Source organism: Halichoerus grypus, chromosome 9, assembly GCF_964656455.1.
Source record: "Halichoerus grypus chromosome 9, mHalGry1.hap1.1, whole genome shotgun sequence".
NCBI lineage: Eukaryota > Metazoa > Chordata > Mammalia > Carnivora > Phocidae > Halichoerus > Halichoerus grypus.
The window spans coordinates 99,963,606-99,989,566 of NC_135720.1; the positions used below are offsets into that span (position 1 = coordinate 99,963,606).

The 25,961-nt window shown below is 35.8% G+C and overlaps 1 protein-coding gene across 3 annotated transcripts in view; it reads left to right on the forward strand.

Moving 5' to 3' along the window:
* The window catches only part of LOC118536626 (cysteine-rich secretory protein 2-like), a 109,847-nt gene that overhangs the window by 81,831 nt on the left and 2,055 nt on the right, over window positions 1-25,961 (forward strand). Inside the window, exons 1-8 of one of the 3 annotated variants that reach the window (XM_078055255.1) lie at window positions 1,521-1,550; window positions 5,111-5,195; window positions 8,715-8,785; window positions 12,040-12,156; window positions 12,938-13,025; window positions 19,347-19,492; window positions 19,915-20,012; window positions 22,761-22,849. In XM_078055255.1, the coding sequence (XP_077911381.1) occupies window positions 1,536-1,550; window positions 5,111-5,195; window positions 8,715-8,785; window positions 12,040-12,156; window positions 12,938-13,025; window positions 19,347-19,492; window positions 19,915-20,012; window positions 22,761-22,849 (709 nt within the window). In that variant the 5' untranslated portion in view covers window positions 1,521-1,535. Of the gene's footprint in view, window positions 1-548; window positions 586-1,520; window positions 1,551-5,110; window positions 5,196-8,684; window positions 8,786-12,039; window positions 12,157-12,937; window positions 13,026-19,346; window positions 19,493-19,914; window positions 20,013-22,760; window positions 22,850-25,961 lie in introns of those variants that run through there. The other 2 variants (XM_036093569.2, XM_078055256.1) reach the window with 2 other exon arrangements.

The following is a 25,961-nucleotide window of genomic DNA, read 5'->3' on the forward strand; positions in this document are numbered from 1 at the left end:
GCTTATGCTCTCTCTCTCTCTCTCTGTAACTCAAATAAATAATGTGTCAACTTATGGACTCATTCTGCTTCCTGAGAAATATCCAGAAGAAAGATATTTGCTTTAAATGAGGAAACATCTTTCCCAGCTCCATAGGAGAAAAAGCTCTGCACAGGGTCTTCAACCTGCCTTCCTCTGGCCCTGGGAAACATTAAATACCCTCTAGCCAAAGTCTACAGAGAATTCACTTCTAGGAACCAAAGGGGCACTTGAGAATAAATGCACAGCAAAGGTGACATCTAAGGACATCACTTGAGCTGAATAAAAGCCATTCAAAAAGAAAAAAAAAAAAAAACCTTAAAAAAAAAAAAGCCATGTGGAGAATCACAAGATATTGCCAAAACTGCAGTTAGACAATCAGCAATGAGACTAGTGGTATTACAAATCCTGTTTCAGACCTGTTGACTTAGATTTACTTGCACAACCATAATTGGCCAAAAACAGGAAATAAATGTAATGCATATATACTGCTCTAAACTTCTTTCTCTCCATCTTCCTTCTTCCTACAGATAAAGCTGATGCTTCACCTGATTCTGAGAATCAACAGTAAGTAATGTAATTTTTTAAAAGTGAACATTTTATTATGCAAATATATTTATGCTTTTTTGGTGTTAAATGATATATTGTAAAAATATCTATGATTTTCAAAACTCTGTTAATAACTTTTATTGAGAGTAATGAGTTTAACTTTTATACTCTTTTTAAGCTAAGAAAGTAACATGTAGCTCTACTATTCCAAACGCACTTTTACCGAATTTAACATTTAAATTAATTTTTACTTTTTATTGTAAAATAAGTAATATATTTTCCATATCTATGACTCTTGGAAACAATTATACTAGAACTTCCTTTAATAGAAAAATGAAAAACTAAGGATATATATGTCACATATTAAAAATTTTACTAATATTCACATATGTAGATATGTGTTGATAAAGACATTATTAAAACAAGGAGCAGAAGCTATTGCTAATAATTTTAAATCTATCAAAACAAAATTATAACACCAACCTAGAGATAAAAAAATTTCATTAGCAATTATCAGCATAACATACATTTTCCCTCATGAAACTCGAAAATAAGACAAAAGACGGAAGACTTAGAAGTTTTCTGATCAAAAGTTAATCTACACAAGCAGCTACATTTATATGAAGATTTGAATATAATATCTGCTGAGGATATTTTATATAAGGAAGCAGTTGCCACAAAGAACTTCTTTTGGCAAATAAGAAGTGATACCTAATAATATACAAGGAGTTATTTACCCTGCAGAGGGAAGATTTTACTTTCAAAGTATTTTATTAATGTTCTTCTTTATGGCTAAATGCCATCCAGGGAGCTTAGGGAGGATTTATACTGTTGCCAGAGAAGATCTGGTGTTGTGTCTTCTGCCAGTTAAAACCAAAAGCTACATCTGCCTGAATGACTCACCCTTTGGAGGAGCATCAAAGGAAATGAAAGCAAAGACAAGTTGCAAAGCCAGGAGCTATTCCATAATGTTGGGTAGTAAGGTCAGTTGGTGCCCCTGAACTGAGCTCAGATTTGTAAGAGGAAGAGGTAAATTAGGAGGAAGAGTGTCAGACCTCTAAAGTAAGGTCTCAATCAGATTGTGCTAAAAATTCCAGTAATGCTGTTTAGTAAATTCAAGTAAGGGGCAGGAAATCATATGTGGAAATAAAAAGAAAACAGAAGGAAGATTAAATATGACATCTAAAGTCTGAAAAGACTGAATCAAATACTGTTCTGTAGTGATTGATACATAGCTGTGTGGGTACCCATAATGCATACATTATACACATGTGTGTTGATGCTTTTATTTTTTAAAGATTTTATTTATTTATTTATTATTGATTGATTGACTGATTGATTGAGAGTGGGAGGAGGGGCAGAGGGAGAGGGAGACACTCTCAAGCAGACTCTGGGCTGAGCGTAGAGCTGGACACCGGGGGGCTAGATCCCACTACCCTGAGACCATGACCCCAGCCAAATGCAAGAGTAGGACACTTAATTGACTAAGCCATCTAGATGCCCCTGTGTTGATGCTTTTAATGGTATTTTTTTCTGGCCTGATTGTTTGAAACATTTACATTCCCTCCTTTCAGGAACTAGGGCATTGAGGCCAAACTGTCTGGGCTTATCCCTGGGTTCTTTTGCATGCAAGCACATGGCATTTCATTATTAAATATCTGATCCTGGGACTGCAGATCTGTAAAGTGGGGCATTGAGTAATATTATGTACTGTCTAAATTGTTAAGAGTTTTAATGAGCCCGTAAAGAGTGACACAGTGCTTCACACAAAACCCAGAATAACCATATGATGGCATTATTATATGGCTCACTTAAAGGCAAAGGGATATGGCCCTGAAAACTTGCATGTAAAGCATTTTATTTATTTATAAATTTAATCCCTCTACATTCACCTTTATAGGTAATGCTTAAGAAGGATCTGGTTTTAATTTTCCCCACATAGCAAGGTAATTTTCCCAAAACTATATACTAGACAATCTGTTCTTCCTCTAACGCTTTTTTATGCTACCTTGTTTGGTCTGTCTCTTATTAAATTTTCTATTTACCTTCATTGGCCCATTTATCCATTCCTAATATAATACTCAAATTTTGCCAACACAAGTTTGAAGCTTATTTTAATAACTAATATGAAAAGATACCCAAATTAATCCTTCTCATAAAAGGTATATTCAGTTATTCATGGGCCAATCAGAATTTTTATTGGAGTTATAAAGAATTTTCATATTAATTTAATTAGGATTGATACCTTTATTGTATTAACACATACCATTTAAAAGCATGAAAATCTCTCAACTTACGTATATCTTCTTTTATGCCCTTTACTAGGGTTTTAAAATTGTCTCCAAAAAAAGATTTTTTATTCTTGGTTATTTCATAAATAAACTATATTTTTTGTACCAGTGTGAGTTTTATATTTTCTTTTTAATCTTATTTTCTAGTTGAGTGTTGCTAGTATATGGCAATGGTATTTTTTATAAACTGATATTACATCTTGCAAACTTTTTTTTTTTAAGATTTATTTATTTATTTATTTGACAGAGAGAGAGAGACACAGCGAGAGAGGGAATAGAAGCAGGGGGAGTGGGAGAGGGAGAAGCAGGCTTCCTGCTGAGCAGGGAGCCTGATGTGGGGCTCGATCCCAGGATCCTGGGATCATGACCTGAGCTGAAGGCAGACGCTTAACGACTGAGCCACCCAGGTACCCCAGATCTTGCAAATTTTTGCTTATGGTATATTCTCTAGGTAAATGGCCATATCATTTTAAAATAACACTAATATTATCTCTTCCTTTATGAGACTTACAAATATGTATTTTTTTCTTTTCTTCATATTGGAGAGATCAGGACCTCTCCAATATGATGTTGAACAGTACCAGTGACATTGGTCATTCTCTTTTTGTTCTCAATATTAAATGAATGCACCTAGAGTTTCTCCAAAAACTATATTTGCTAGAGATATTTGGTTATATTGCCATTATCGAATTAATAATCTCTACTCTCCTTTTTCTTATTTTTAACTATAATAGGGGTTGAATTTCACAACATATTTTGCCACATGATTTTTCTTTATCCATTAATGTGATGAATAATATGACCAATAAATATTCTAATTTTGAATTATTCTTTTTTAAAATTTTGAATTATTCTTACAGCCCTGATATAAAATTTACTTGATCATAAAAATCCTTGTTTCCATAAAATAGACTTATCAGGCAAGGTATGCCTGTATAATTTTTGTGAATATATGTTTTTCATTAATTAATAAGCAGTGATATGATGTCATTAGAGAAAACAACTTATTTTTTTCCAAGTGAGTGTTTCAAACTTAAGGTGGTCCTAAAATTAAAGAAGAACTATACATATAAATTTATGCTTCAGAAAGACACAATTTCCTCTTCTGTTTATAATTAGCAGTAAAACATCAACACTTAGATTTGTAAATCTTTGAAAACCCTTTGACTTTTCTCTAGTCACACTTATGAGAAATTACTGATCTCTTGGAAAAGGGAAAATTACGAATGCCAGAGCAGAAAAACAGTATAAAAGAAGAGACGTGGTGACATGCATGTAGCAAAGTAACTCTTTTTAGAGAAATGATTTAAAAGGAATTTAAGTTTGTTCCTAAGGAAATCACAGAGGAGATGTGTAACGATACACATTTAGAAATTGTCTACATGCAAATAAATGACAGGAAAAAGCAGTTACTTTCCTAATTTGTCCGAATGCTTTCTCTGTGACTCTAACAAATGCAAGTGCAAATAAAACATATCCTATCTGCACCTGCTATTTAGGAAGTCCCCTGGGGGTGAGACATGAGGTAGAACTAAATACACTGGTCTTACAGCTGATAATAGGTTTTTATCATATTTACTGTATCTGAAATAGCCTTGTTTTATGCTAGGTCCTTCCCTGTCCTTCTCCAAAGTCCCAGAATGGGTCACGGCAAAGGAAAATAAAACTTCACATTTTACTTTTGCACACATGGGAAAATCCAACAAGCTCACAGTGTGGGCACTAGAATGATGGGCTCCCCTAATGATATGCTAAGACTGAGGGCGGGCGGGAATTCTGTCTCGTTCACTTGACCATGTTCACCAATATCTAGCATGCTATCATGGATAGAGTGTGTAAAACCTAATGGATGCCTGTTAAAGGAAAGAAGAGTACCTGATTGCCACTGACTTGCAAAAAAGGGAGGATCTTTTTTCTCTTTGGCTCTCACATTTTCTAGGAGGACCACTTGAGGCCATGACAGAGAGATGTGCATGCCCAAGGACACTAGTGTAAATGAGAGCCCCCTGGAGACTTCATAAGCTTCTGTCGCTCCATCACTGAGCAAGTACAGAATGAGCCATCTTTAGCCATAGCTACTCTCAATGTAGTTCAGAAAAAAGGTCAAATGTAAAGAAATTAATATCAAAGGCATAAAGGGCATACTATCAAAGGATAATGAGGTTATTAATGAGGAGCCCATCCTGACTAGACTTATGGGAAAAAAAAAAAAGGATTATTTAATGGATGATGTACCAGGTTGTGTTCCTCAGGTAACAAAATCTGAGACACAAGAAGTTGAAGAATACGAGCTCAATTCCCTAGGAAGGAAGGGGAGAGAAGCAAGATTACTTCAAGGTGAGGTGAACTGTGGTGTAGTCCTATGGGAGGCTTCAGCCAATCAACTGAAGTGTCTGTGAGCTGAGAGATTTCTGCTGGCAATGCTCCCAGCAGAGGGCACAAGCATCCCAAATGGTAATATAAATAGTAATGTTAATGCTAAGACAGTATGTCTTAATGTATGTTTATGGTGATTTTTTTTTCATATTTTCAAATTGCTCTAACATTACTTATCTCATTCACAAGAGCCATATGAAGTAATCCTATGTCACCATACTCTAACTTGATAAAGATTTTCAATTTCATATATCTCATTAAAGATAAAGCTGAATAAAACAGAATTAATGACAACAACAAAAGCCCAGGCTTCTTAACACTTGTAGTGCACTCTTTCCATTCTCACAATACCAGGTGCCAAGTTTAGGTGTTCAGGTTTTCTCAATATGGCCCCAGGTATCTCTGAGAAACAAAAATGGCTTTTTTGGACACTAGGTTTATGTATTTGTTTTATATATAATTAAGTTAGTTTTTCTTTCCATATTTTTTTCTTTTCTGTCTTCAGTTTTTCATTTTATTCTCCCACATCTTCCTCTGTTCTATGTAAAAATTACATATAAACAAAATCAAACTTTTCTTATTGTTAAAGTGACAGTATAATGATATGGAAGAGTTTAAATTTCCAAAACATTGTAGAAACACCTGTATAATTTGTATCCCTTATAGAACCCTTAGAGGAATATGTTGTCAATTTTGTGAAAAATAACTCATTAGGATGCCAATAAAATTCTCCATTATTTCAACAAAGTTACATATATAAAGTTTATCATATCAACATTTTAAACACAAGATGGATATCCTAAGAAAATATTATTTGAGCTCTCTAAGTTTTATGAGCTTTATTTTATATTTGAGGAACAACAGAAAAGGATTGACTTAATTGTTAATACTGTGTTAATTTTTTTTCTAATTTTCTCAAATGTGTTTAGTAACCTACCAGCAATTTAACAGCCACAAAAAAATTTATAGCAATGCATGACTTTTTTTATCAAGACAGAAAATTCATTAAATGCTTTCATTCTTACCTGGAACCCCATGCCCCAAAAAGTATAATAGAGTTTAGTGGGAAATGGATATTGCGGTTAAGAGAAATCTTGGGTTCTGTCCTAGCCATACATTACCTAGCAATGATACCGTCAGGAGGTCACTTAATACCTCTGTGCCTCTGTTCTTCTCCTACATGATCACCATAATGCCTAAACTGTTGGCTACACCAGGTTGCAAAAAAACAACTAATAGGTTTGACAAAATCAGAGCACTTTCCCAAGAGTTGATAATCTTTTTGCAATAAAGGGTTTTTCTTTTTCTGATTACTGTAATTACAGTACTACAGATTCATTTTAGAAAATTCAGAAAAGGATGTCTCACCACATGAAGATAAACTCATGCTCTTGTATTTCTGTTTAATCTCATTTGTTCTTTGCCTGGCTTTTTGTCTGATTGTTCGTTTTGTGAGAGAAGGGGATGAGGGGACTAGGTCCTGCTTCTGTTACTGTTCTCTAGGAGAATAATAATGTAAGCATTCTCAGATCTCCCTACACATCAAGGTTGTCAGTATCACTATGCAATAAAATTTCTTCTGTTACTTTATCTTAAAACTGGTCTAAAATACCTATGTCATAGTTTTGTCATATATCCATGAGAAAAGCAAAGCTCATTGAGATATGGATGCTGGATGGTAATCAGAGGTAACCCAATCTCTCAGTGTCTTTTTATTTTTTTTGAAAGAGAGAGAGAGAGTTCACAGAGGAATAGTGAGAGGGAGTAGCAGACTCCCTGCTGAGCAGAGAGCCTGATGGCAGGGACTCAATCTCAGGACCCCAGATCATGACCCCAGCGGAAGGCAGAAACTTAACCAACTGAGCCACCCAGGCGCTCCAATCTCTCAGTGTCTTGCTCACACATGTGCACCTGAATGCAGATCTGTAGCTTCAGAAGATTTCAAATTAGCACATTTTATGGACCTTCAGGTTCATTCAAAAATAACCTAACCCTCAAATACCAAATTTGGGAATGTGTGTGACGCTGCTTGGGCTGCCGTAACAAAATACTGCAGACTGGGTGGTGTGAACAACAGAAATTTATTTTCTCACAGTTCTGAAGGTTCAAAGTCTGAAACCAAGGTGACAGTATGGTCAGTTTCTGGTGAGGTTTCTCTTCTTGGCTTGCGGAGAGCTACCTTCTCACTGTGTTCTCACATGGTATCTTCTTGTATATATGGAGATGAGAGAGAGAGGACTCTCTGGTGTCTCTCCTGATACGTACACTAATCCTGTTGGATCAGGGTTCATTCTTATGACCTCATTTAATCTTAATTACTTCCTTAGAAACCCAATTACAAATGCAGCCACACTGGGGACTAGGGCTTCAACATATGAATTTTGGGAGGGCACAAACATTCATCCATAAAGGAAGATAAGGATTTCCCATATGCTGTGTTTTTAACTTTGAAGCATAAGCATTGTTTTTGTTAGAACACCATTGGAGACATCATTGCTATGTCTAATACACTCTAACAAGAGGATATATTCTAATTTATTTGAACATTGTATCTCCCTACAATTAAGCATTAATAAATTATAATATTTTTATCCTTATAAATATTAATGTAATGAAAATGTATGCCTAAAATTTTTCCAGTATATATTATTATTTCCTCAGAATTCCAAGAAGTTAAATTAGTGAGGCAAGGATGTGAACCTATTAAGGGTATTGATACAGATTGGGTGGGTAATCTAATTTTAAAAGTGAGAAATCTACCTTCTGTTTTTAGAACCAGAAGGAGAATATTGCCTTTGTGGGGGAGGGGCGGAGGAATTTAATGCATTGTAATAAAGGGCAAGGTTTGAATGGGAATGAATGAGGACACTGGCTGCCTGGGTGTAGCTGAAAGAGTGGTTGAAAGTATTAAAGAAAAGCATTTACTTCTTAGTGGACTTACCTATGGTTCTAGGAATGTCAAGTATATGAGCCAGACTCATGGCAGGTAAAAAATGGCAAATGATCATTAGTAATTTGAAAAGATCTTGATGAGGGTGTATTTATAAAAGATTAAGAAGGGTTTAAGGAAACCAGCAAAAACTAATACAGGAGCACCCCAGTATTACTAACAGTTGGGAGCTATGAATGGGCAATGTGAAGAACCCATTCCTAGAACCAGAGAGTAGCTACATGGACAAGAATGTGGAACTAGAGTGAAAATGGGTAGTATATACTTAGCATTTATAGGTGTACTTCAAAATCTTCAATCAAGTACTTCCTTTTGTTCTTTAAGTCCCCATTGGAGGGTTGCTTCTGGGTGAATCCATTATCATTCTAGTGGCATCATGTAACAAATCTTCTCTTGTTATATTACTAATGAATTTGGAACAACTGAGATCACTACATTGTTTTGTTTTATTTTTCCTCCTGTATTCCTCAGAAGTTCATACACTAAACAATCCAATGTAGGTCTTTGTTCCCTTTGTTTTGTTTTCCCAGCAATGGCCTTATTCCTGGAGTTGCTGTTCCTGGCTCTTGTGTTGCTTCCATTCTTTCCTGCAAATGGACAGGTATGGTGGAGGTTGAAAATATTTTCAGAACAGCTGAAGCAACTTATAAACAGAAATCTATTAGATCAATTTTCAAAAGTGAAAAGGAGTAGAGAGTCTGGTACATCACAAAGTACTCATTGGTTGCTCAAGTAGTTAACACAATTAAGTCTAAGGCTGTGGTGACCGGTGTTGTAGCCTCTAGCCACAGGAGGGTATTGAACACTGGAGATATGGATGGTCAGAATTGAGATCTGCATAATTACATAGCAGAATTCAAGACTTAGTAAAAAAGGAAGGTAAAATATTTCATTAATAATTTTAATACTGACTGCATGATGAAAACATAGTATTTTGAAACAATTAGATAAATAAATATATTATAAATATCAATTTAATCTGTTTATTTTTTCTTTTTCGAAGTGGCCACCCAGAAATTAAAATTACCTTTGATGCTATCATTATATTTCTATTGACAGCAATAGTCTACAGGTTTAAAAGCTAATGAAACTCACCCTGTCCAAAGATCTTTACTGATCTCCTTATATTTAATTCATTACAATGTGATCCTCACAGAAAATTAGCAATATATTTATATAATCGCAAATTAGCAAAACTTCTTCACATACATCACCACATTTATTTTCATAGTCAATGTGTAAGAATAATAATACCTATTTTTTAAGTTAAAAAAGAAACTTTAGTAAAGAGATTAAGTATTTGGATTTTTTCATGGTCTTACAATTAATATATAAAGAATAAGATGCTCTAATTATTTCTAATATGCTGCTTTACTTTAATAATCCTAAGAACAGGATCAATGATTCTCTTAAATGTTTGGTGGGTAGGTGTCTATATAAGGTGTCTATCTTCTGATCAGAAAAACTCTGAATGTGAAGTTTGGTCATTGCTGTCTATTTCCACATTCTCCTTTAACTCTGAGCATACAAGAATAGCTAGGACTCCACAGATCAGAGTTCAGGCAATAGGTCAAAACTCATGTGGCATTCAGAAATATAGTCATTATGTTACCATAATTAATTTTCAATCTGAAGACAATTTATTCATCACCTGGGTCTTATTCAAAAAGTTTGTTGCCTTCCCGATCTCTTTCCTAAAGATTTTTTTAAAATTTTATTTATTTATTTGAGAGAGAGAGCAAGAGAGAGAGAGAGCGCACCAGCGGGGGGAGGGAGGCAGAGGGAGAAGCAGACTCCCCGCTGATCAGGGAGCCCAATTGCAAGGGAGATCAATCTTGGGACCCCGGGATCATTACCTGAGACAAAGGCAGACGCTTAACCAACTGAGCCATGCAGGAGCCCCCTAAAGATTTTTTTTCATGGTCCTTTCCAATCCCCAGTTATCTCTCTGGTCCATCTCCTGGTCTTCATTATAAAATTATTTAAAAGAGAGATATATTTTGCTCTTTTGCACTGCTAAATGTTTGCTAATCAGATTTTCTGCATACCTTCTGCCTGGTATGGTTTTTTCTGCACCTTCTCAATAGAAAACACTATTCATCCTTTATAACCTCAATCCAGACCATCTTTTGCAAAGCTTTCCTAGCCTGAATAAGAATTGATCCCTTGTTTTTTATACATCTAGCAGAATCCACCTATCTTCAGTTATCATGTGGTATTGTAATTATTATTCATGTCATATAGTTTACCGAAATAAATTTCTTTTTTAAGATTTGATTTAATCATTTTAGAGAGAGAGAGAGTGACAGTGCACAAACAGGGAGGGGTAGAGGAAGAGGGAGAAAGAATCGAAATAAATTCTTGAAGGATAGATAGATACCTTATTAGATCCATTTTATGCTCAACACTCTTCATATTCCCTGTCACCTAATAAAAGCTTTCTTGAAGCTCATTAAAAAACAACAAAGACATGTCTTCAGTAGGACTTGTATCTACAAAAGATAGGATAAGAAGGAGGAAATAATTATTTCTTTCTCAGGGACCAAATTTTGATGTGTTTTGAAATGAAATTCTATGAAGCAGGTTTTTGAGAGTCAATAGGAAATATCCAAGGATGTTATTTTATGTCTTAGTGTGCAGCAGAAGTGGGCCACGGCTAATATTTCACATGTGCATCCTTTCTAGCTTAGGCATTAGTAGCTGGGAATGTGCCAAATCTGTGAGTACAATGAAATTCACTAAAAAAAAAAAAAAAGAAAGAAAAGAAAAGAAATTCGTTATTGGTTCCTGTCCTTAGGAACATAAAGCAAGTAGGAGAATGGATGCATAAATTAATAATGGCAATAAATGTGGTTAAACCTAAGTTTGCACTATTTGGAGGGCTTTGAGCAACTTCAGTATTGGGAGAAGAGAGAATAACTTACCCCAATGTGTCAGATAAAATCAACAAAGAGTCCTATCTATTTAGACTTAGATTTTAAACTCTTGGTCATGTTCATACAACATAACACTCATGTGTAATTTTAAGTCATCAAATATCTCAGACCTTGTGAGAACAATTCACACACCCTACTCTACCTCCAGGATAGACATCTCCTCCCTGCCACACACACAATGATAAAATATACCAAAAATTTCAGCAGCTGATTTAATACTTTATTCTGTTACTAAAAAGGAACAGAGTCAGCAATGGCCCATTAACTGGATGATTTTGTTCCCTCTAAATGGCCTTGGAAATTTTTTAATATTGCAAAAGTACCTTTTGAGTGATGCCATGAAATCAGATCATATAATAAAATAGATCATAATATCTATCATAATAGGAAGAATAATTTTATTAGCACTGAAAGCACTTTGAACCTGAACATCCCTTCCCTAGATACATTTTAAATACATTATTTCTCTAAATACAGACCATATCAGGTCAAACTTTCCTTAAAGTCTAGGATGAATCTTGAGGTCTACTCTCATCCCACCTGCTGCAGCCTGATCGAATGTGAATGAATATGTCTTAATGTTTCTATTGTGTACCTTTATGGTTATAAAATATTATCACTCATATGGCTAGAAAAGGCACAGTAAGAATTCCCTTGAAACTAGAAATTGGCATCTGTGGCCTCAGAGGAGATTTTAATTTGTCATGCCATGAATTTCATCCTCCTTCTCAAAGCTTCAAATTACTTCTTTCCTATCTGTCATAGCTTTGGCTCAGGTTCATTGGCAATGCTTAACAACTAATATTGATTTGAACTGAATGCTCTTTAAAATGATCTTTGTTCCCTCGACCGTTTATTCACTCTTAAATGCAATTTTAACAAATGTTAAGAAGATAACCCTAATTTTATCTCCCTTTAGGATCCATCCTTTACTGCTTTGCTAACCACTCGAAAGCAAGTCCAAAAAGAGATTGTAAATAAACACAATGAACTAAGGAAATCAGTCTCTCCACCTGCCAGCAACATGCTAAAGATGGTAAGAGGTAGTGATAAAGGCTAATGGTGTGAATCAGCAGTGATAAGAGCAGGGAGCTGGTAACTGGCATCTCTTAAGAACTTTGTTTTGCTTCCATTCTGCTATTTCATTTGAGCTGTATTATGGGCAGGGCAAAAATTAATTTTCCTTTATAATGGTTAAATAATCTAGCAAGGGTGCGGGGCTATTAAGTCGGGAAGGCATAATTAGAAGCCAAATCTTCAGACATCAAATGTGAAGCCATTGCACTTTTTGTTCACTATCTGCCCTAGTCTAAAATAAAGGAGTCCACTTTCCTTCAAAATCAGTGCCATTTAGGGTTAATAATAGTTCACTTTCCAAGACACAATCCATAAATGCTAGATATCTCCCATCTGAGTGCAGTGGGCTACAAGTGGAACTGGGAATAAACTAGGCTAGTTTATTACCATTGAAATATAATTTAAAGACTTCGCATATTGATGAGTGCTTAGACTAGCACTATTACTAAAAATCCTAGGTGTGGCTCCTGTGTTATCATAAATTGTCAGATACTGTATTGGATATTTCTGTCAGTAGACACATCATTTATGAACTTCTCTTCATGTGGAAATTGGCACTGGAGCAGATAAACACACACACACACACACACCCCTAACAAAAGATCTTATCATACCAATGACAATGAATATATCTATAGAAATTTTAAAGTAGTGCGAATCAACCTACCAATCAGATTATAAAGTATATGTTTCACTGGAGTTGAATCTTTAAGTGCATTTTTTTTTCTTGTGACATTTAGGAATGGAACCGAGAAGCAGCAGCAAATGCCCAAAAGTGGGCAAACAAGTGCACTTTAGAACACAGCATGCCAGAGGACCGAAAAACCAGTACGTAAATGAGTATTTTTTGAATAAATGAACAAATAAAATAATATTGGAAAAATCAAATAGAATGGAACATTCTGGGATGTTTTAGAAGACTTAATGAATAAATGTTGCTTATACTGCTCTATTTAAAATCAAGCTATCTGTAGAAGGAGAGAGAATTATAAGTATCATTTCGTGCTTGTTGACTGTTTATGTTATGCAAATAATTTCTGAAGCAATACTTCATTTGTTCCTCTCAACCAGCTCATGAGTCAACACGTCATGTATCATCATTTCTCCAGCTTCAAAGATTAGGGACATGGGTGAAATGACCTAGGAGCACATCCTGAAGTTGTGTCATGTACTGGAAAGTTAACCAGGCTTATTGATTTATTTTTTTAATCTTTTATTTAAGTTCAATTTAATTAATATATACTATATTATTAGTTTCAGAGGTGGAATTCAGTGATTCATCAGTTGCATACAATACCCAGTGTTCATTATATCATGTGCCCTCCTTAATGTCCATCACCCAGTTACCCCATCCCCCCACGACCTTCCCTCCAGCAACCCTGAGTTTGTTTCCTAGAGTTAAGAGTCTCTTATGGTTTGCTTCCCTCTGTGTTTTCATCTTGTTATTTTCCTTCCTTTCCCTTATGTGTATCTGTTTTGTTTCTTAAATTCCACATATGAGTGATATATATATATATATATATGATATATAGATATATAGAATATATAGAATATGTATATAGGAATATTACTCAGCCATCAAAAAGAATGAAATCTTGCCATTTGCAATGATATGGATGGAACTAGAGGGTATTATACTTAGTGAAATAAGCCAGTCAGAGAAAGACAGGCTTATTGATTCCTAATCCACTGCCCTTTTTCTATATTGTGCTGCTGTTTGGTGTTTAAATATCTCTTTTTTTATGTTTATAAATATACTGAATTATGTGAATAGTTCCTGAATTTTGCTGTAAAAATACTTAAACTTTTAATATCATCATGAATATTTTGTGTATGTTCACTCAGTTTTTACTTTTTGATAATAAATAGTCAAGTAGTTTGCATAGACTGTGTACCTATAAAGCATAGAATAATATATCACATGCAAAAAACTATAAAAGTTTCAAGAATTATAAAAATTATGAGAGAGAACTTTTATGCATAAACTTTACATAAAATATTTATTTACATTATCAAGCATGAAAGGCAAACTCAATTTGAAAGTAGTGAATAATTACCTATAATTTCAGTAGAATTATTATTTATATTGTTGATATTAACATTATAATGAAATTATGAAGAGAGATAACTGCATTCAGTAGAAGATTAAAACAAATGGTCTTAAGATCAAATTATGTTAGATTCTGAGTTTCTTTCCTTCCATATTAAAGAAGATATACAAGAATATTTTATATTCTCTTGAAGCAGCATGTAGACATAATATTTCAAGCCACCAAAATGCAAATATTATGTGAGAGCTGAAAAGATAGGCAAATGTTTCTGGGCTGCAAGACATTTATTAATGTTTTCATTTTTTTATTATTTTTTATTTTTTATTCTTATTTTTTAATTAATTTTATTGTAACAACAATGCTTTTTAAAAAATTTTATTGTAGTAAGAATACTTAACATGAGACCTACACTCTTGACCAATTTTTAAATATATTATACAATATTGTTGACTACATGTACATGTTGTATAGCAGATATCTAGAACTTATTCACCTTGCTTACCTGAAATTCATTGATTAGTAAGTCCCCATTTCTCCTTTCCCTCATCCCCAGCCGCCACCATTGCACTCTTTGATTCTGTGAATTTGATTCTTTTAGATATTTCACATAAATGGACTCGTTTAGTAGTCTTTCTGTGACTGGTATATTTTGCTTAGCATCATGTCCTCAAGTTTCACCCATGTTATCACATGTTGCAAAACTTCCTTCTTTTTTTAAAGATGAATGATATTCATCATATATATATATATATATATATATATGTCATCTTGTCATCCGTTCACCTGTCCATGAACATTTAGGTTGTTTCCAAATGTTGCCTATTATGACTAGTGCTGCAACGAACATGAGTGTACTAATATCTCTTCAAGATGCTGATTTCAATTCTTTTGGATAAATACTCAGAAGTGGTATTGCTGGATCATTTTGTAGCTCTACTTTCAATTTTTTGAGGAACCTCCATACTGTTTTCCACAGCAGCTACACTATTTTTTCATTCTCACCAACAGTGTACATGATTCCGATTTCTCTACATCCTCACCATTACTTGTTGTCTTTTTTTTTCTTTTTGGTAATAGACATCAAAACAGATGTAAGGTGATATCTCATTGTGATTTTAATGTACATTTCTCTGATGATTAGTAATGTCGAGCTTCTTTTCACATACCTGTTGGTCATCTGTATGTCTTCTTTGGAAAAATGCCTGTTCAAATCTTCTGCCCATTTTTTGAGCAGAAGAGATGAACAGGTATTTTTACAAAGAAGACCTACAGGTGGCCAGCACTGACATGAAAAGATGTTCAAAATCAGCCATCATCAGGGAAATGCAAATCAAAACTACAGTGAGGTATCACCTCACACTTATCAGCATGGCTAAAATTAAAAAAAAAAAAAAAACAATAAACAACAACTGTTGGAGAGGATGTGGAGAAAAAGGAACCCTCATGCACTCTTCGTGGGAATCCAAACTGATGCTACCACTGTGGAAGACAGTACAGAGGTCCTTGAAAAAGTTAAAAATAGAACTATCTTGCAATCCAGTAATTATGCTACTGGCTGTTAACCCCAAAACTACACAAACACTAATTCAAAGGGATACATGCACCTCTATGTTTACAACAGCATTATTTATAATAGCCAAATTATGGAAGCAGCCCAAGTGTCCACTGATAAATGAATGGATAGAGATGTGTATACACATACGCATATATATATATATATGATGCAATATTATTCAGCCATAAAAAAGGAAATTTTGTCATTTGGAACCACATGGATGGAGCTAGAGAGTATAAGGCTAGGTAAAATAAGTCAGAGAAAAACAAATTTTATATGATTTCACTCATATGTGGAATTTGAGAAACAAAACAAATGAGAGAAAAGAAAGAGAGAGAGACAAACCAAGAAAATTACTCAACATAGAGAACAAACTGATGATTACCAGAGGGGAGGTGGGTGGGAGGATGGGTGAAATAGGTGATGGGGATTAAGGAGTGCACTTGTGATGAGCACAGAGTGATATATAAAATTGTTGAATCACTATATTGTACACCTGAAACTAATATAACACTGTATGTTAACTGTATTGGAATTAATAAAATAAAATAAAATAAATTAAAATGCTAAATAAAAAGTGGTAAATAAAAAATATTCAGAAAAAACAAAACAAAACCAAATCTGCCCATTTTTAAATAGGGATAATTTTTGCTATTGGGTTATATGAGTTCTTTATATACTTTGAAAATTAACTCCTTATCAATTATAAGCTATGCAAATGTTTTCACCCATTCCATAAGTTGCCTTTTCACTTTGTTGATTGTTTCTTTTGTTGTGGAGAAACTTTTTAGTTTTGTTCAGTCCCACTTATTTATTTTTGCTTTTGTTGCTTATACTTTTAGTGTCCTATCCAGGAAAGAATTGCTAAGACCAATGTCAAAGAGGTTTTTCTGTATGTTTTCTTCTAGGAAGTTGTCGGTTTCAGGTCTTATGTTTAAATCTTTAATCTGTTTTGAGTTAATTTTTGTGAGTGTTTTAAGATAGGGGTCTAAATTAACTCTTCTCCATGTGGCTGTGCAATTTTCTCATCACCACTCTTTGAAGAGAGTATTTTTTGCCCATTGAGAAGAATTAATATTGTTAAAATGTCCATGTGACCCAAAGCCATTTATATACCCATTGGTCAGTTGTACATCTTCCTTGGAGAAATGTCTATTCAAGTTCATTGTGATCAAAAAAGATCTATAGTCAATTCCTCAGGCAGCCCCCTGAAAAAGATAGATCTTTGGGCATTTCATCCAACTCTTTCAGCTGAAACTTGGGTTTTTTATCTATTCACTCTGTGCTGAACTAGGAAGGGAAGCTGTGGCAACTATGAACCCAAATCTCTATCTATTCTCATTTGCCCCAGGCAGCTAGATTATGCTGGATCTTATTAGCATTCTCAGAGAGGAAAGTCAGAAGCCAGTCTTTGGGGCAGCCTCTGGAAAATTTGTGGCATTTGATACCCAGACCAAAACTGTCCCACTCCAGGGAGAAACAGGCAGCAGTGGTGTTAGTCAGCTTGCTCTGTGCTGAGCTGGGGAGAAGAGCCATGGCACCTACCAATCCAAACTACCATCTCTGCTCTCCCCCAGGGGGCAACACTGCGAAAAACTTCAGAGCTCCAAGACTGGCAAGACAGAAGTCAGTTCTTTAGGGACCCCTGGAGAAATTGGAGCGTTGGACACACTGATCAACTCTTTGCTTCCCCAGGAGGAAGCTGAGAACTAAGATTTTTCATTTGCTTGCTCTGTGCTGAGCCAAGGGGAGGAGATATGGTATCTACCAGCTCAAGCCACCATCTCCATTCTCCTACAGATGGCTAGCCTGTGCCTGACTGTCAGAGCTCCAAGACTACCAAGACAGAAGCCAGCCATCTGGGGAGTTTCCATAGGGAAGGTTGGGATGCTGGACACAAGAACCAACTCCTTCCTTCCCCTGGGAGAAGTTGGGGGCTAGGGGACCTTTTCCTGATCATATGGCAGGCACTGTGCTGAGGGTAAGCATTCTAGCAAGAGGGTGTCCCAGTTTCACTACAGACTTCAGTGAGTTGGGGTTCATATTCTCCCAGGGTCTAGGAGACTTTCAATTAGTTTTGGATTTCCCACCAAGGCAATTTTTTGGAAATTGTTGCTGGATCAGCGTGTTTGTTAAGGGAAAGAGAGTCCAAGGCTCCCTACTCCACCGTCTTGCTGATGTCACCTTCGGCAAGGCTCTTCTTGCCTAATTCTAAAGGAGGAAGATTTGGTCTTATGATATTCTGATTTAGTGATTAAGAGGGAATCCAAAAGCTTTGAAATCTGCCATCCCTCCTGATGTCAGTTGCCTGTTAATTGGGGCTCTTATAGGCTGCCTGTAGAACTCTTTTTCCAAGTTCACACAAAATCATAATCATAAACATTTAGACAGGGTCCAATATGTGAAAAATCTCTGGTGAGGGTAGACAAGAGGAGAAAAAGAATAAAAGTTGGTCACTGCCTTTTGCAAATTTACAGCACAAAGCTGAGAGCATAGGAGTCATTACAATGTGAAGAATTTAGCTTGAAAAAGAATGCATCTCTGAAACTCCAGAGGATTTTTGAATAATAACGTCTTCTTAACCTATTCAAAGTTTTGCATGTTGATGCCGACCGCCGTGTCCTAGACTGATCTGTCTTTTTTTTTTTTTTTTTAAGATTTATTTATTTTTGCGATGCCTGGGTAGCTCATTTGGTTAAGGGTCTGCCTTCAGCTCAGGTCATGATCCCAGGGTCCTGGGATTGAATCTGGCATCTGGCTCCTGGCTCAGCGAGGAGCCTGCTTCTCCCTCTGCCTGCAGTTCCCACTGCTTGTGCTCTCTTTCCCACAAATAAATAAATAAAATCTTTAAAAGAAAGATTTATTTATTTTAGAGAGAGAAATAGAGTGTGAGCAGGAGGAGGGGCAGAGGGAGAGAGAGAGAATCCTCAAGCAGACTCCCTTCTGAGTGAGGAGCCTGATCCAGGGCTTGATCTCAGGATCCTGAGACCATGAACTAGCCGAAATCAAAAGTCAGCCTCTTAACCCACTAAGCAACCTTGATGTCCCTAGACAGATCTGTCTTCTATTCAGCTTTAGAGCTGAGAAGGACAGAAGCCCTTTTATTATGTATTAACAGTTATAAGTATAGGCACTGTGTTTGAAGGTCAGCATCCTTGTGTTCGTATAGTTGATTTCTTTTTTTTTTATGTTATGTTAGTCAACATACAGACATCATTAGTTTTTGATGTAGTGTTCCATGATTCATTATTTGCATATAACACCCAGTGCTCATTGCAACATGTGCCCTCCTTAATACCCATCACCAGACTACCCCATCCCCTGACCCCCCTCCCCTCTGAAACCCTCAGATTGTTTCCCAGAGTCCATAGTCTCTCATGGTTCATCTCCCCCTCTGATTTTCCCTCTTTCAGTTTTCCCTTCCTTCCCCTAATGTTCTCTGTGCTATTCCTTATGTTCTACATAAGAGTGAAGCCATATAGTTGATTTCTTTTGCCATTGCATGTTTTATTGCTTCCTCAAGGATGATCTATTTCTATTTAGGTACAAAATGTGGTGAGAATCTCTTTATGTCAAGTTACCCTGCTTCCTGGTCAGATGCAATCCAAAACTGGTATGAGGAGTACCATAATTTTGTCTATGGTGTAGGACCTAAGAGTTCTGATGCAGTTGTTGGACATTACACCCAGGTAAGACAAACAAATGAAAATACTTCTACCACAAATGCTCTAATATGAAAGCATCTCTAAATTATGGCCAAGTCCGATGTTCAATTTGAGTAAGAGCCTGAATAGATGTTAATAGTCCTCGCATTGGGTGGTACTTCATCTAGAGCTGTCATTTTTTCCCATCACTTGAAAAACTCTTGGTAAGAAAGCATACTCTGTACTTTTTCAAACTTAGAAATGGATAAAATAGTGAAGGTACTTTAAGATTTAATACTTTAAAATTTGTGATTTTCTTCAATAATTGAACTAAATGTTTTCAAAAGGTACTTGGCTCCAAACTATAATAGTAACATTTTTTCAGTTTTACATTTGCTGTTACTATTTTTTTCAATATTTTCCCTCTTCTTTAATGTACTCTCATATATTCCTTTTTGGAAATGTAGGTCGTTTGGTACTCTTCTTACCACGTTGGATGTGGAATTGCCTATTGTCCCAACCAAGAAAGTCTAAAATACTACTATGTTTGCCAATATTGTCCTGCGTAAGTATATACTTTAGAATTTCATGCAATAATCCTATGTACAAATTAATATTTTTAAAATTCTTGTATAGAAAACAAACTAGAATATAAAATATATTTCGGTAAAGGGAAGGAATAAATCCTTTTTTCATTTTTTAAAATTGATACATAGTTCATACACAATGTCACCTTAGTTTTATGTGCATGACATAGTGACAGGTCTATACCTTGTGCTATGCTCACCACATGTGTAGCTATCAGCAGTCACCATACAATGCTATTATAACTATTTTTTATTTTTTTAAAGATTTTTATTTATATATTTGTCAGAAAGCACAAGCAGGAGGAACGGCAGGCAGAGGGAGAAGCAGGCTCCCCACTGAGCAGGGAGCCTGATGTGGGACTCAATCCCAGGACCCTGGGATCATGACCTGAGCCAAATGCAGACTCTAAACTGCATGAGCCACCCAGGCGTCCCATGCTATAATAACTATTACAATACTATTGACTCTAGTCCCTATGCTGTACTTTTTATCCCCATGACTTATTTATTCCATAACTGGAAGCCTGTACCTCCCACTCCCCTTCAAATATTTTGCCCACCCCCCATTGCCACCCCTCTGGCAAACATCATTTTGTTCTTGTACTTATGGTCTGTGTCTGCTTTTTATTTTTTTTATTTTGTTTTTTAGAATCCCTATATAAGTGAAATCATATGGTATCTGTCTTTTTCTGTCTAACTTATTTTACTTAGCATAATACCATCTAGGTCATCTAGAAGGAATAAATCTTTGGAAATGCCTTTTAAGTTGAGATACATTCAACTTAGCAGGGAAGAGACCAGGTTCTCAAATCCAAGTATAAAATCTGAAACTCTCTTCCCTCAGTTACAGAGTGACATCTTTTCTTTCAGTCGCCTTTCCCGTCAGCTCACAGCTATTCCATGAGCCTGGGCGGTGTGCATTTCTCTAGATTTGATATCATCAGTTCTCATCAACTTCACACTTTAGGAGGGTGGCAGCTTGATGGTTAAGCAAGGGATGGTAGTGGACTGGCAAGTAGGGGATGGCAGATTGCAATTTCACCTCGGCCTGCTAAAAAGTTCCTTGCCCTACTTATCTAAAAAACTCCCTACATTGTTACCATCACAGATGATTCATTCTTTTGCGTCTCAAAGATTTTTCAAGAGATTTTTAATGTACTTCAGAATCCAGAAAAGAACATCTTCAGTCTTTGCTTTTCAGAAGTTTTCACAAAATTTCCATAATGAATCAACCTTTAAGGTCTTGACCAGTAGCAGGAAATATGTTCTTTCATCAAGGATTATGTTTAAACTTACCTACAATAAATTCTGTGGATATACTGAAGACCTAATCTCAACTTACCTGTTAACCTTACTTTCTTTTAATGTTTGAAGTTTCTTGCCACTGGAGACAGGAGGACCCCTAGAACCAAGGCTCCTATAGGATTTATTTTGAGATTGTAGATAACCTGAGCATATGGATCTCCAGGGTGAGAAGTATGACCTCCAATGTCATTTTCCTGCAAGCACTTCTTAGGGTTTAGTAGAAAGAATTGAAAGGTCCTAGGAGAATGCATCCAAACTCACCGGCTGGCTGTAAGAGAGGAGGCTCTGGAACCAGGCATCTGAAGTGAGAGTTTGGAGTGAAAAATGAGGGAAAGCAGGGGCGAGAAAACTTCCAGAACATGTTTGTGTCTATTTCACATTTTTCCAGGGGCTCACACATGGTCAATTATATTCTGTGCAGGGAGTGAGATTCAGATGCATGACATTGTATTTTTGGCCCACTTGGTACAATTGAGACTTTGACTCTCTTGAAAAATATTCATCAATGAGATGTAGGCTAGATACTGTAAGACCAATATACCTTAGCGATTAGTGTTAATAAAACTGTTTTTTAACATTCCCATTTTTGTAAATATTAAAATCTCACACACAAAGCATCTAGACATTCAAAAACCTTTTAAGCATCCCTACTCCCAAAAACATACACCAAAAACTACTTTAAAAAATCATTACTTCCATCTTTTTTTTAATGTCTTATTTATTTATTTGAGAGAGGGAGAGCGCGCGAGAGAGAACAAGAAGAGGGGTGGGGCGAGGGAGGGGGACAAGCAGACGCCTCACTGAGCAGGGAGCCCAACATGGGGCTTGATCCCAGGACCCTGGAATCATGACCTGAGCTGAAGTCAGACACTTAACCACCTGAGCCACCCAGTTGCCCCAAATCATTACCTCCATCTTGAAGCCAAAATTATCCAGGGGCTTTACCTTCCCTAGTTCATATTATAGAGATTATCACTTTTTTAGATATAAAATTATATGTAACTTTAAGCATTTCCACACTGCAACCCTTTCTCTCCCAGTAACTTGTACAGTCTCTCTAAGGAATATGTTTTATCACTAGCCAGCACCTTAGAGTACACTACTTTAGCAATTTGACCAAGTCTTTTGGGGGAGAAAGAATGTTGTCATGTTGAAATGTACTCCGAATATTTTAGACCCTATTCATCCCATTTCAATTGTTCAGGCTGTGAAATAATGGTCAAGGAAGTCAGTGCATATGTATGTTATTTTCTTTACATTGATATCTGAGTACATTTTGGGAATTTTAGTTTGTCAGTTATTTGACATGATGAAAAACATTGACCAAATATTCAGGTACATATGGTGATAGATGCTACCCTGGGAGCATAAACTAAACTGAAAAATGAAAAATGTCTGACATTTTGTATTTCAAATTTCAGTGGCAATCTTCTTAGCAAGATTTATACCCCTTACCTAAAAGGAGAACCTTGTGCCCGCTGCCTTCATCACTGTGACAATGGACTATGCAGTAAGTTTGAAGTCATTAATTTGCTAGTATATATAATAGAATGACCTGGCTTTTTTTTTCCTTTGAGTATCTTTTATTTTTTAAAATTATTTATTTAAATTCAATTTAATTAACATATATTTCATTATTAGCTTCAGGGGTAGAATTTAGCAATTCATCAGTTGCATATAATACCCAGTGCTCATTGCATCAAGTGCCCTCCTTAATGCCCATCACCTGGTTACCCCATCCCCCTACCCACCTCCCCTCCAGCAACCCTCAGTTTGTTTCCTAGAGTTCAGCATCTCTTATGGTTTGCCTCCTTCTCTGTTTTCAACTTATTTTATTTTTCCTTCCTTTCCCCTATGTTCTTCTGTTTTGTTCTTTAATTCCACATGAGTGAAATCATATGATGTTTGTCTTTCTCTGACTGGCTTATCTCACTTAGCCTAATACCCTCTGGTTCCAACCATGTTGTTGTAAATGGCAAGATTTCATTCTTTTTGATGGCCAAGCAATGTGTGTGTGTGTGTGTGTGTGTGTGTGTGTGTGTGTGTGTGTGTGCGTGTGTATATATATCTTCTTTATTAGTTCATCTGTCGATGGACATCTGGACTCTTTACATATTTTGGCTATTGTGGATATTGCTGCTATAAACATTGGGGTGCATATGCCCCATTAAATCACAATGTTTGTATCCTTTGGATAAATACCTAGCAGTGTAATTGTTAGGTCATAGGGTAGCTCTCTTTTTAACTTTTTGAGGAATCTCCATATTGTTTTCTGGAGTGGCTGCACCAGTTTGCATTCCCACCAAAAGTGCAAGAAGGTTCCCTTTTCTCTGCATCCTCACCAACATCTGCTGTTTCCTGTGTTGTTCATTCTAGCCATTCTGACCTGTGTGAGGTGGTATCTCATTGTAGTTTTGATTTGTATTTCCCTGATGCCAAGTGATATGGAACATTTTTTCATATGTCTGTTGACCATTTCTATGTCTTCTTTTTTTTTTTTTAAGATTTTATTTGTTTGACAGAAAGAGACACAGTGAGAGAGGGAACACAAGCAGGGGGAGTGGGAGAGGGAGAAGCAGGCTTCCCGCCGAGCAGGGAGCCTGATGCGGGGCTCGATCCTAGGACCCTGGGATCATGACCTGAGCCGAAGGCATACGCTTATCTTTGGAGAAATGTCTGTTCATGTGTTCTGCCCATCTTGACTGGATTTTTTGGTTTTGAGGTGTTGAGTTTTATAAGTTCCTTATAAATTTTGATACTAGCCCTTTACCTGATAAGACATTTGCAAATATCTTCTCCCATTCCGTAGGTTACCTTTTGGTTTTGTTGACTGTTCCTTTGCTGTGCAAAAGCTTTTGATCTTGATGAAGTCCAAATATTTCATTTTTGCTTTTGTTTCTTTTGGCCTTGGAGATGTGTTTAGCAGGAAGTTGCTGTGGCCAAGGTCGAAGAGATTGTTGCCTATGTTCTCCTCTAGGATTTTGATGCATTACTGTCTCACATTGAGGTCTTTCATCCATTTTGAGTTTATTTTTGTGTATATGGTAGAAGAGTGGTCCAGTTTCATTCTTCTGCATGTGGATATCAAATTTTCCCAACATCATTTTTTGAAGAGACTGTCTTTTTTCCATTGGATATTCTTTTCTGCTTTGTCAAAGATTAGTTGACCATAGAGTTGAGGGTCCATTTCTGGGGTCTCTATTCTGTCCCACTGATCTATATGTCTGTTTTTGTGCCAGTACCATACTCTCTTGAAGATTACAGCTTTGTAATAGAGCTTGAAGTTTGGCACTGTGATGCCACCAGTTTTGCTTTTATTTTTCAACATTCTTTTGGCTATTTGGGGTCTTTTCTGGCTCCATACAAATTTTAGGATTATTTGTTCCAGCTCTGTGAACAATGTTGATTGGCATTTTGATAGGGATTGCATTGAAACTGTAGATTGCTTTGGGTAGTATAGATATTTTAACAATATCTTCCAATCTATGTGCATGGAATGTTTTTCCATGTCTTTGTGTCTTCCTCAATTTCTTTCATAAGTGTTCTATAGTTTTCAGAGTACAGAGCTTTTCTCTTTTTGGTTAGGTTTATTCCTAAATGTCTTATGGTTTTTTGGTCCAATGGTAAATGGGATGAATTCCTTGATTTCTCTTTCTTCTGCCTCATTGTTAGTGTTTAGAAATAGGGCTGATTTCTGTGCACTGATTTTATATCTTGCTACTTTGCTGAATTCCTGTATCAGTTCTAACAATTTTTTGGTGGAGTCTTTTGGATTTTCTACATAGAGCATCGTCTGAAGAACATGGATGTAAAATTCTCACCAGGGCACTAGCTAATAGCATCCAACAGTACATTAAAAGGATTATTCACCACGACCAGGTGGGATTTATTCCGTGGCTGCAAGGGTGGTTCAACATCTGCACATCAATCAATGTGATACACCACATTAATGAAAGAAAGGTTAAAAACTATATGATCCTCTCAGTAGATGCAGAAAAAGCATTTGACAAAATACAGCATCATTTCTTGATAAAAACTCTCTGCAGTGTAAGATAGAGGGAACATGCCTCAATATCATAAAAGCCATAGACTCCTTTTTTTTTTTTAAGAATTAGGAAATCTTCTGATTGCAACCTACTTAAGCAATGCCTTCATGCAAAAGACAAAAATAAAAGTATTCAATAGAGTGTGTTTAATAAAAAATTTTACACAGTATCTATGTATTATTTGCAATGAAAACCTCATTACCATGTGTAACCTAAAGAAACATCTACCATCAATGTATATGGACTTGTTACATATTGGCATATATAAAAATGTGTCTGTGGAAATAATTCATTGTAATTAAATATTTTTCCTATCAAAGTTAATGCAATTACATCAAAAGTGGCATTTTATAAAGAGAAAATATGTACAAAATATAAAGATGTGAGAACACAAACACAGTTCAGTTCAGACACCAAACAATCTTTATATATCAATGAGTTCATCATACTAAATTCTTCATTTTCCCCATAGTATAGAATAATCAAGTTTAATTTAATAACCACTCACACTTGTGTTTGCTAGTAATTTTTACATACTTTCAAAATGTCAATCAAATCGGCATATAACATTATTAG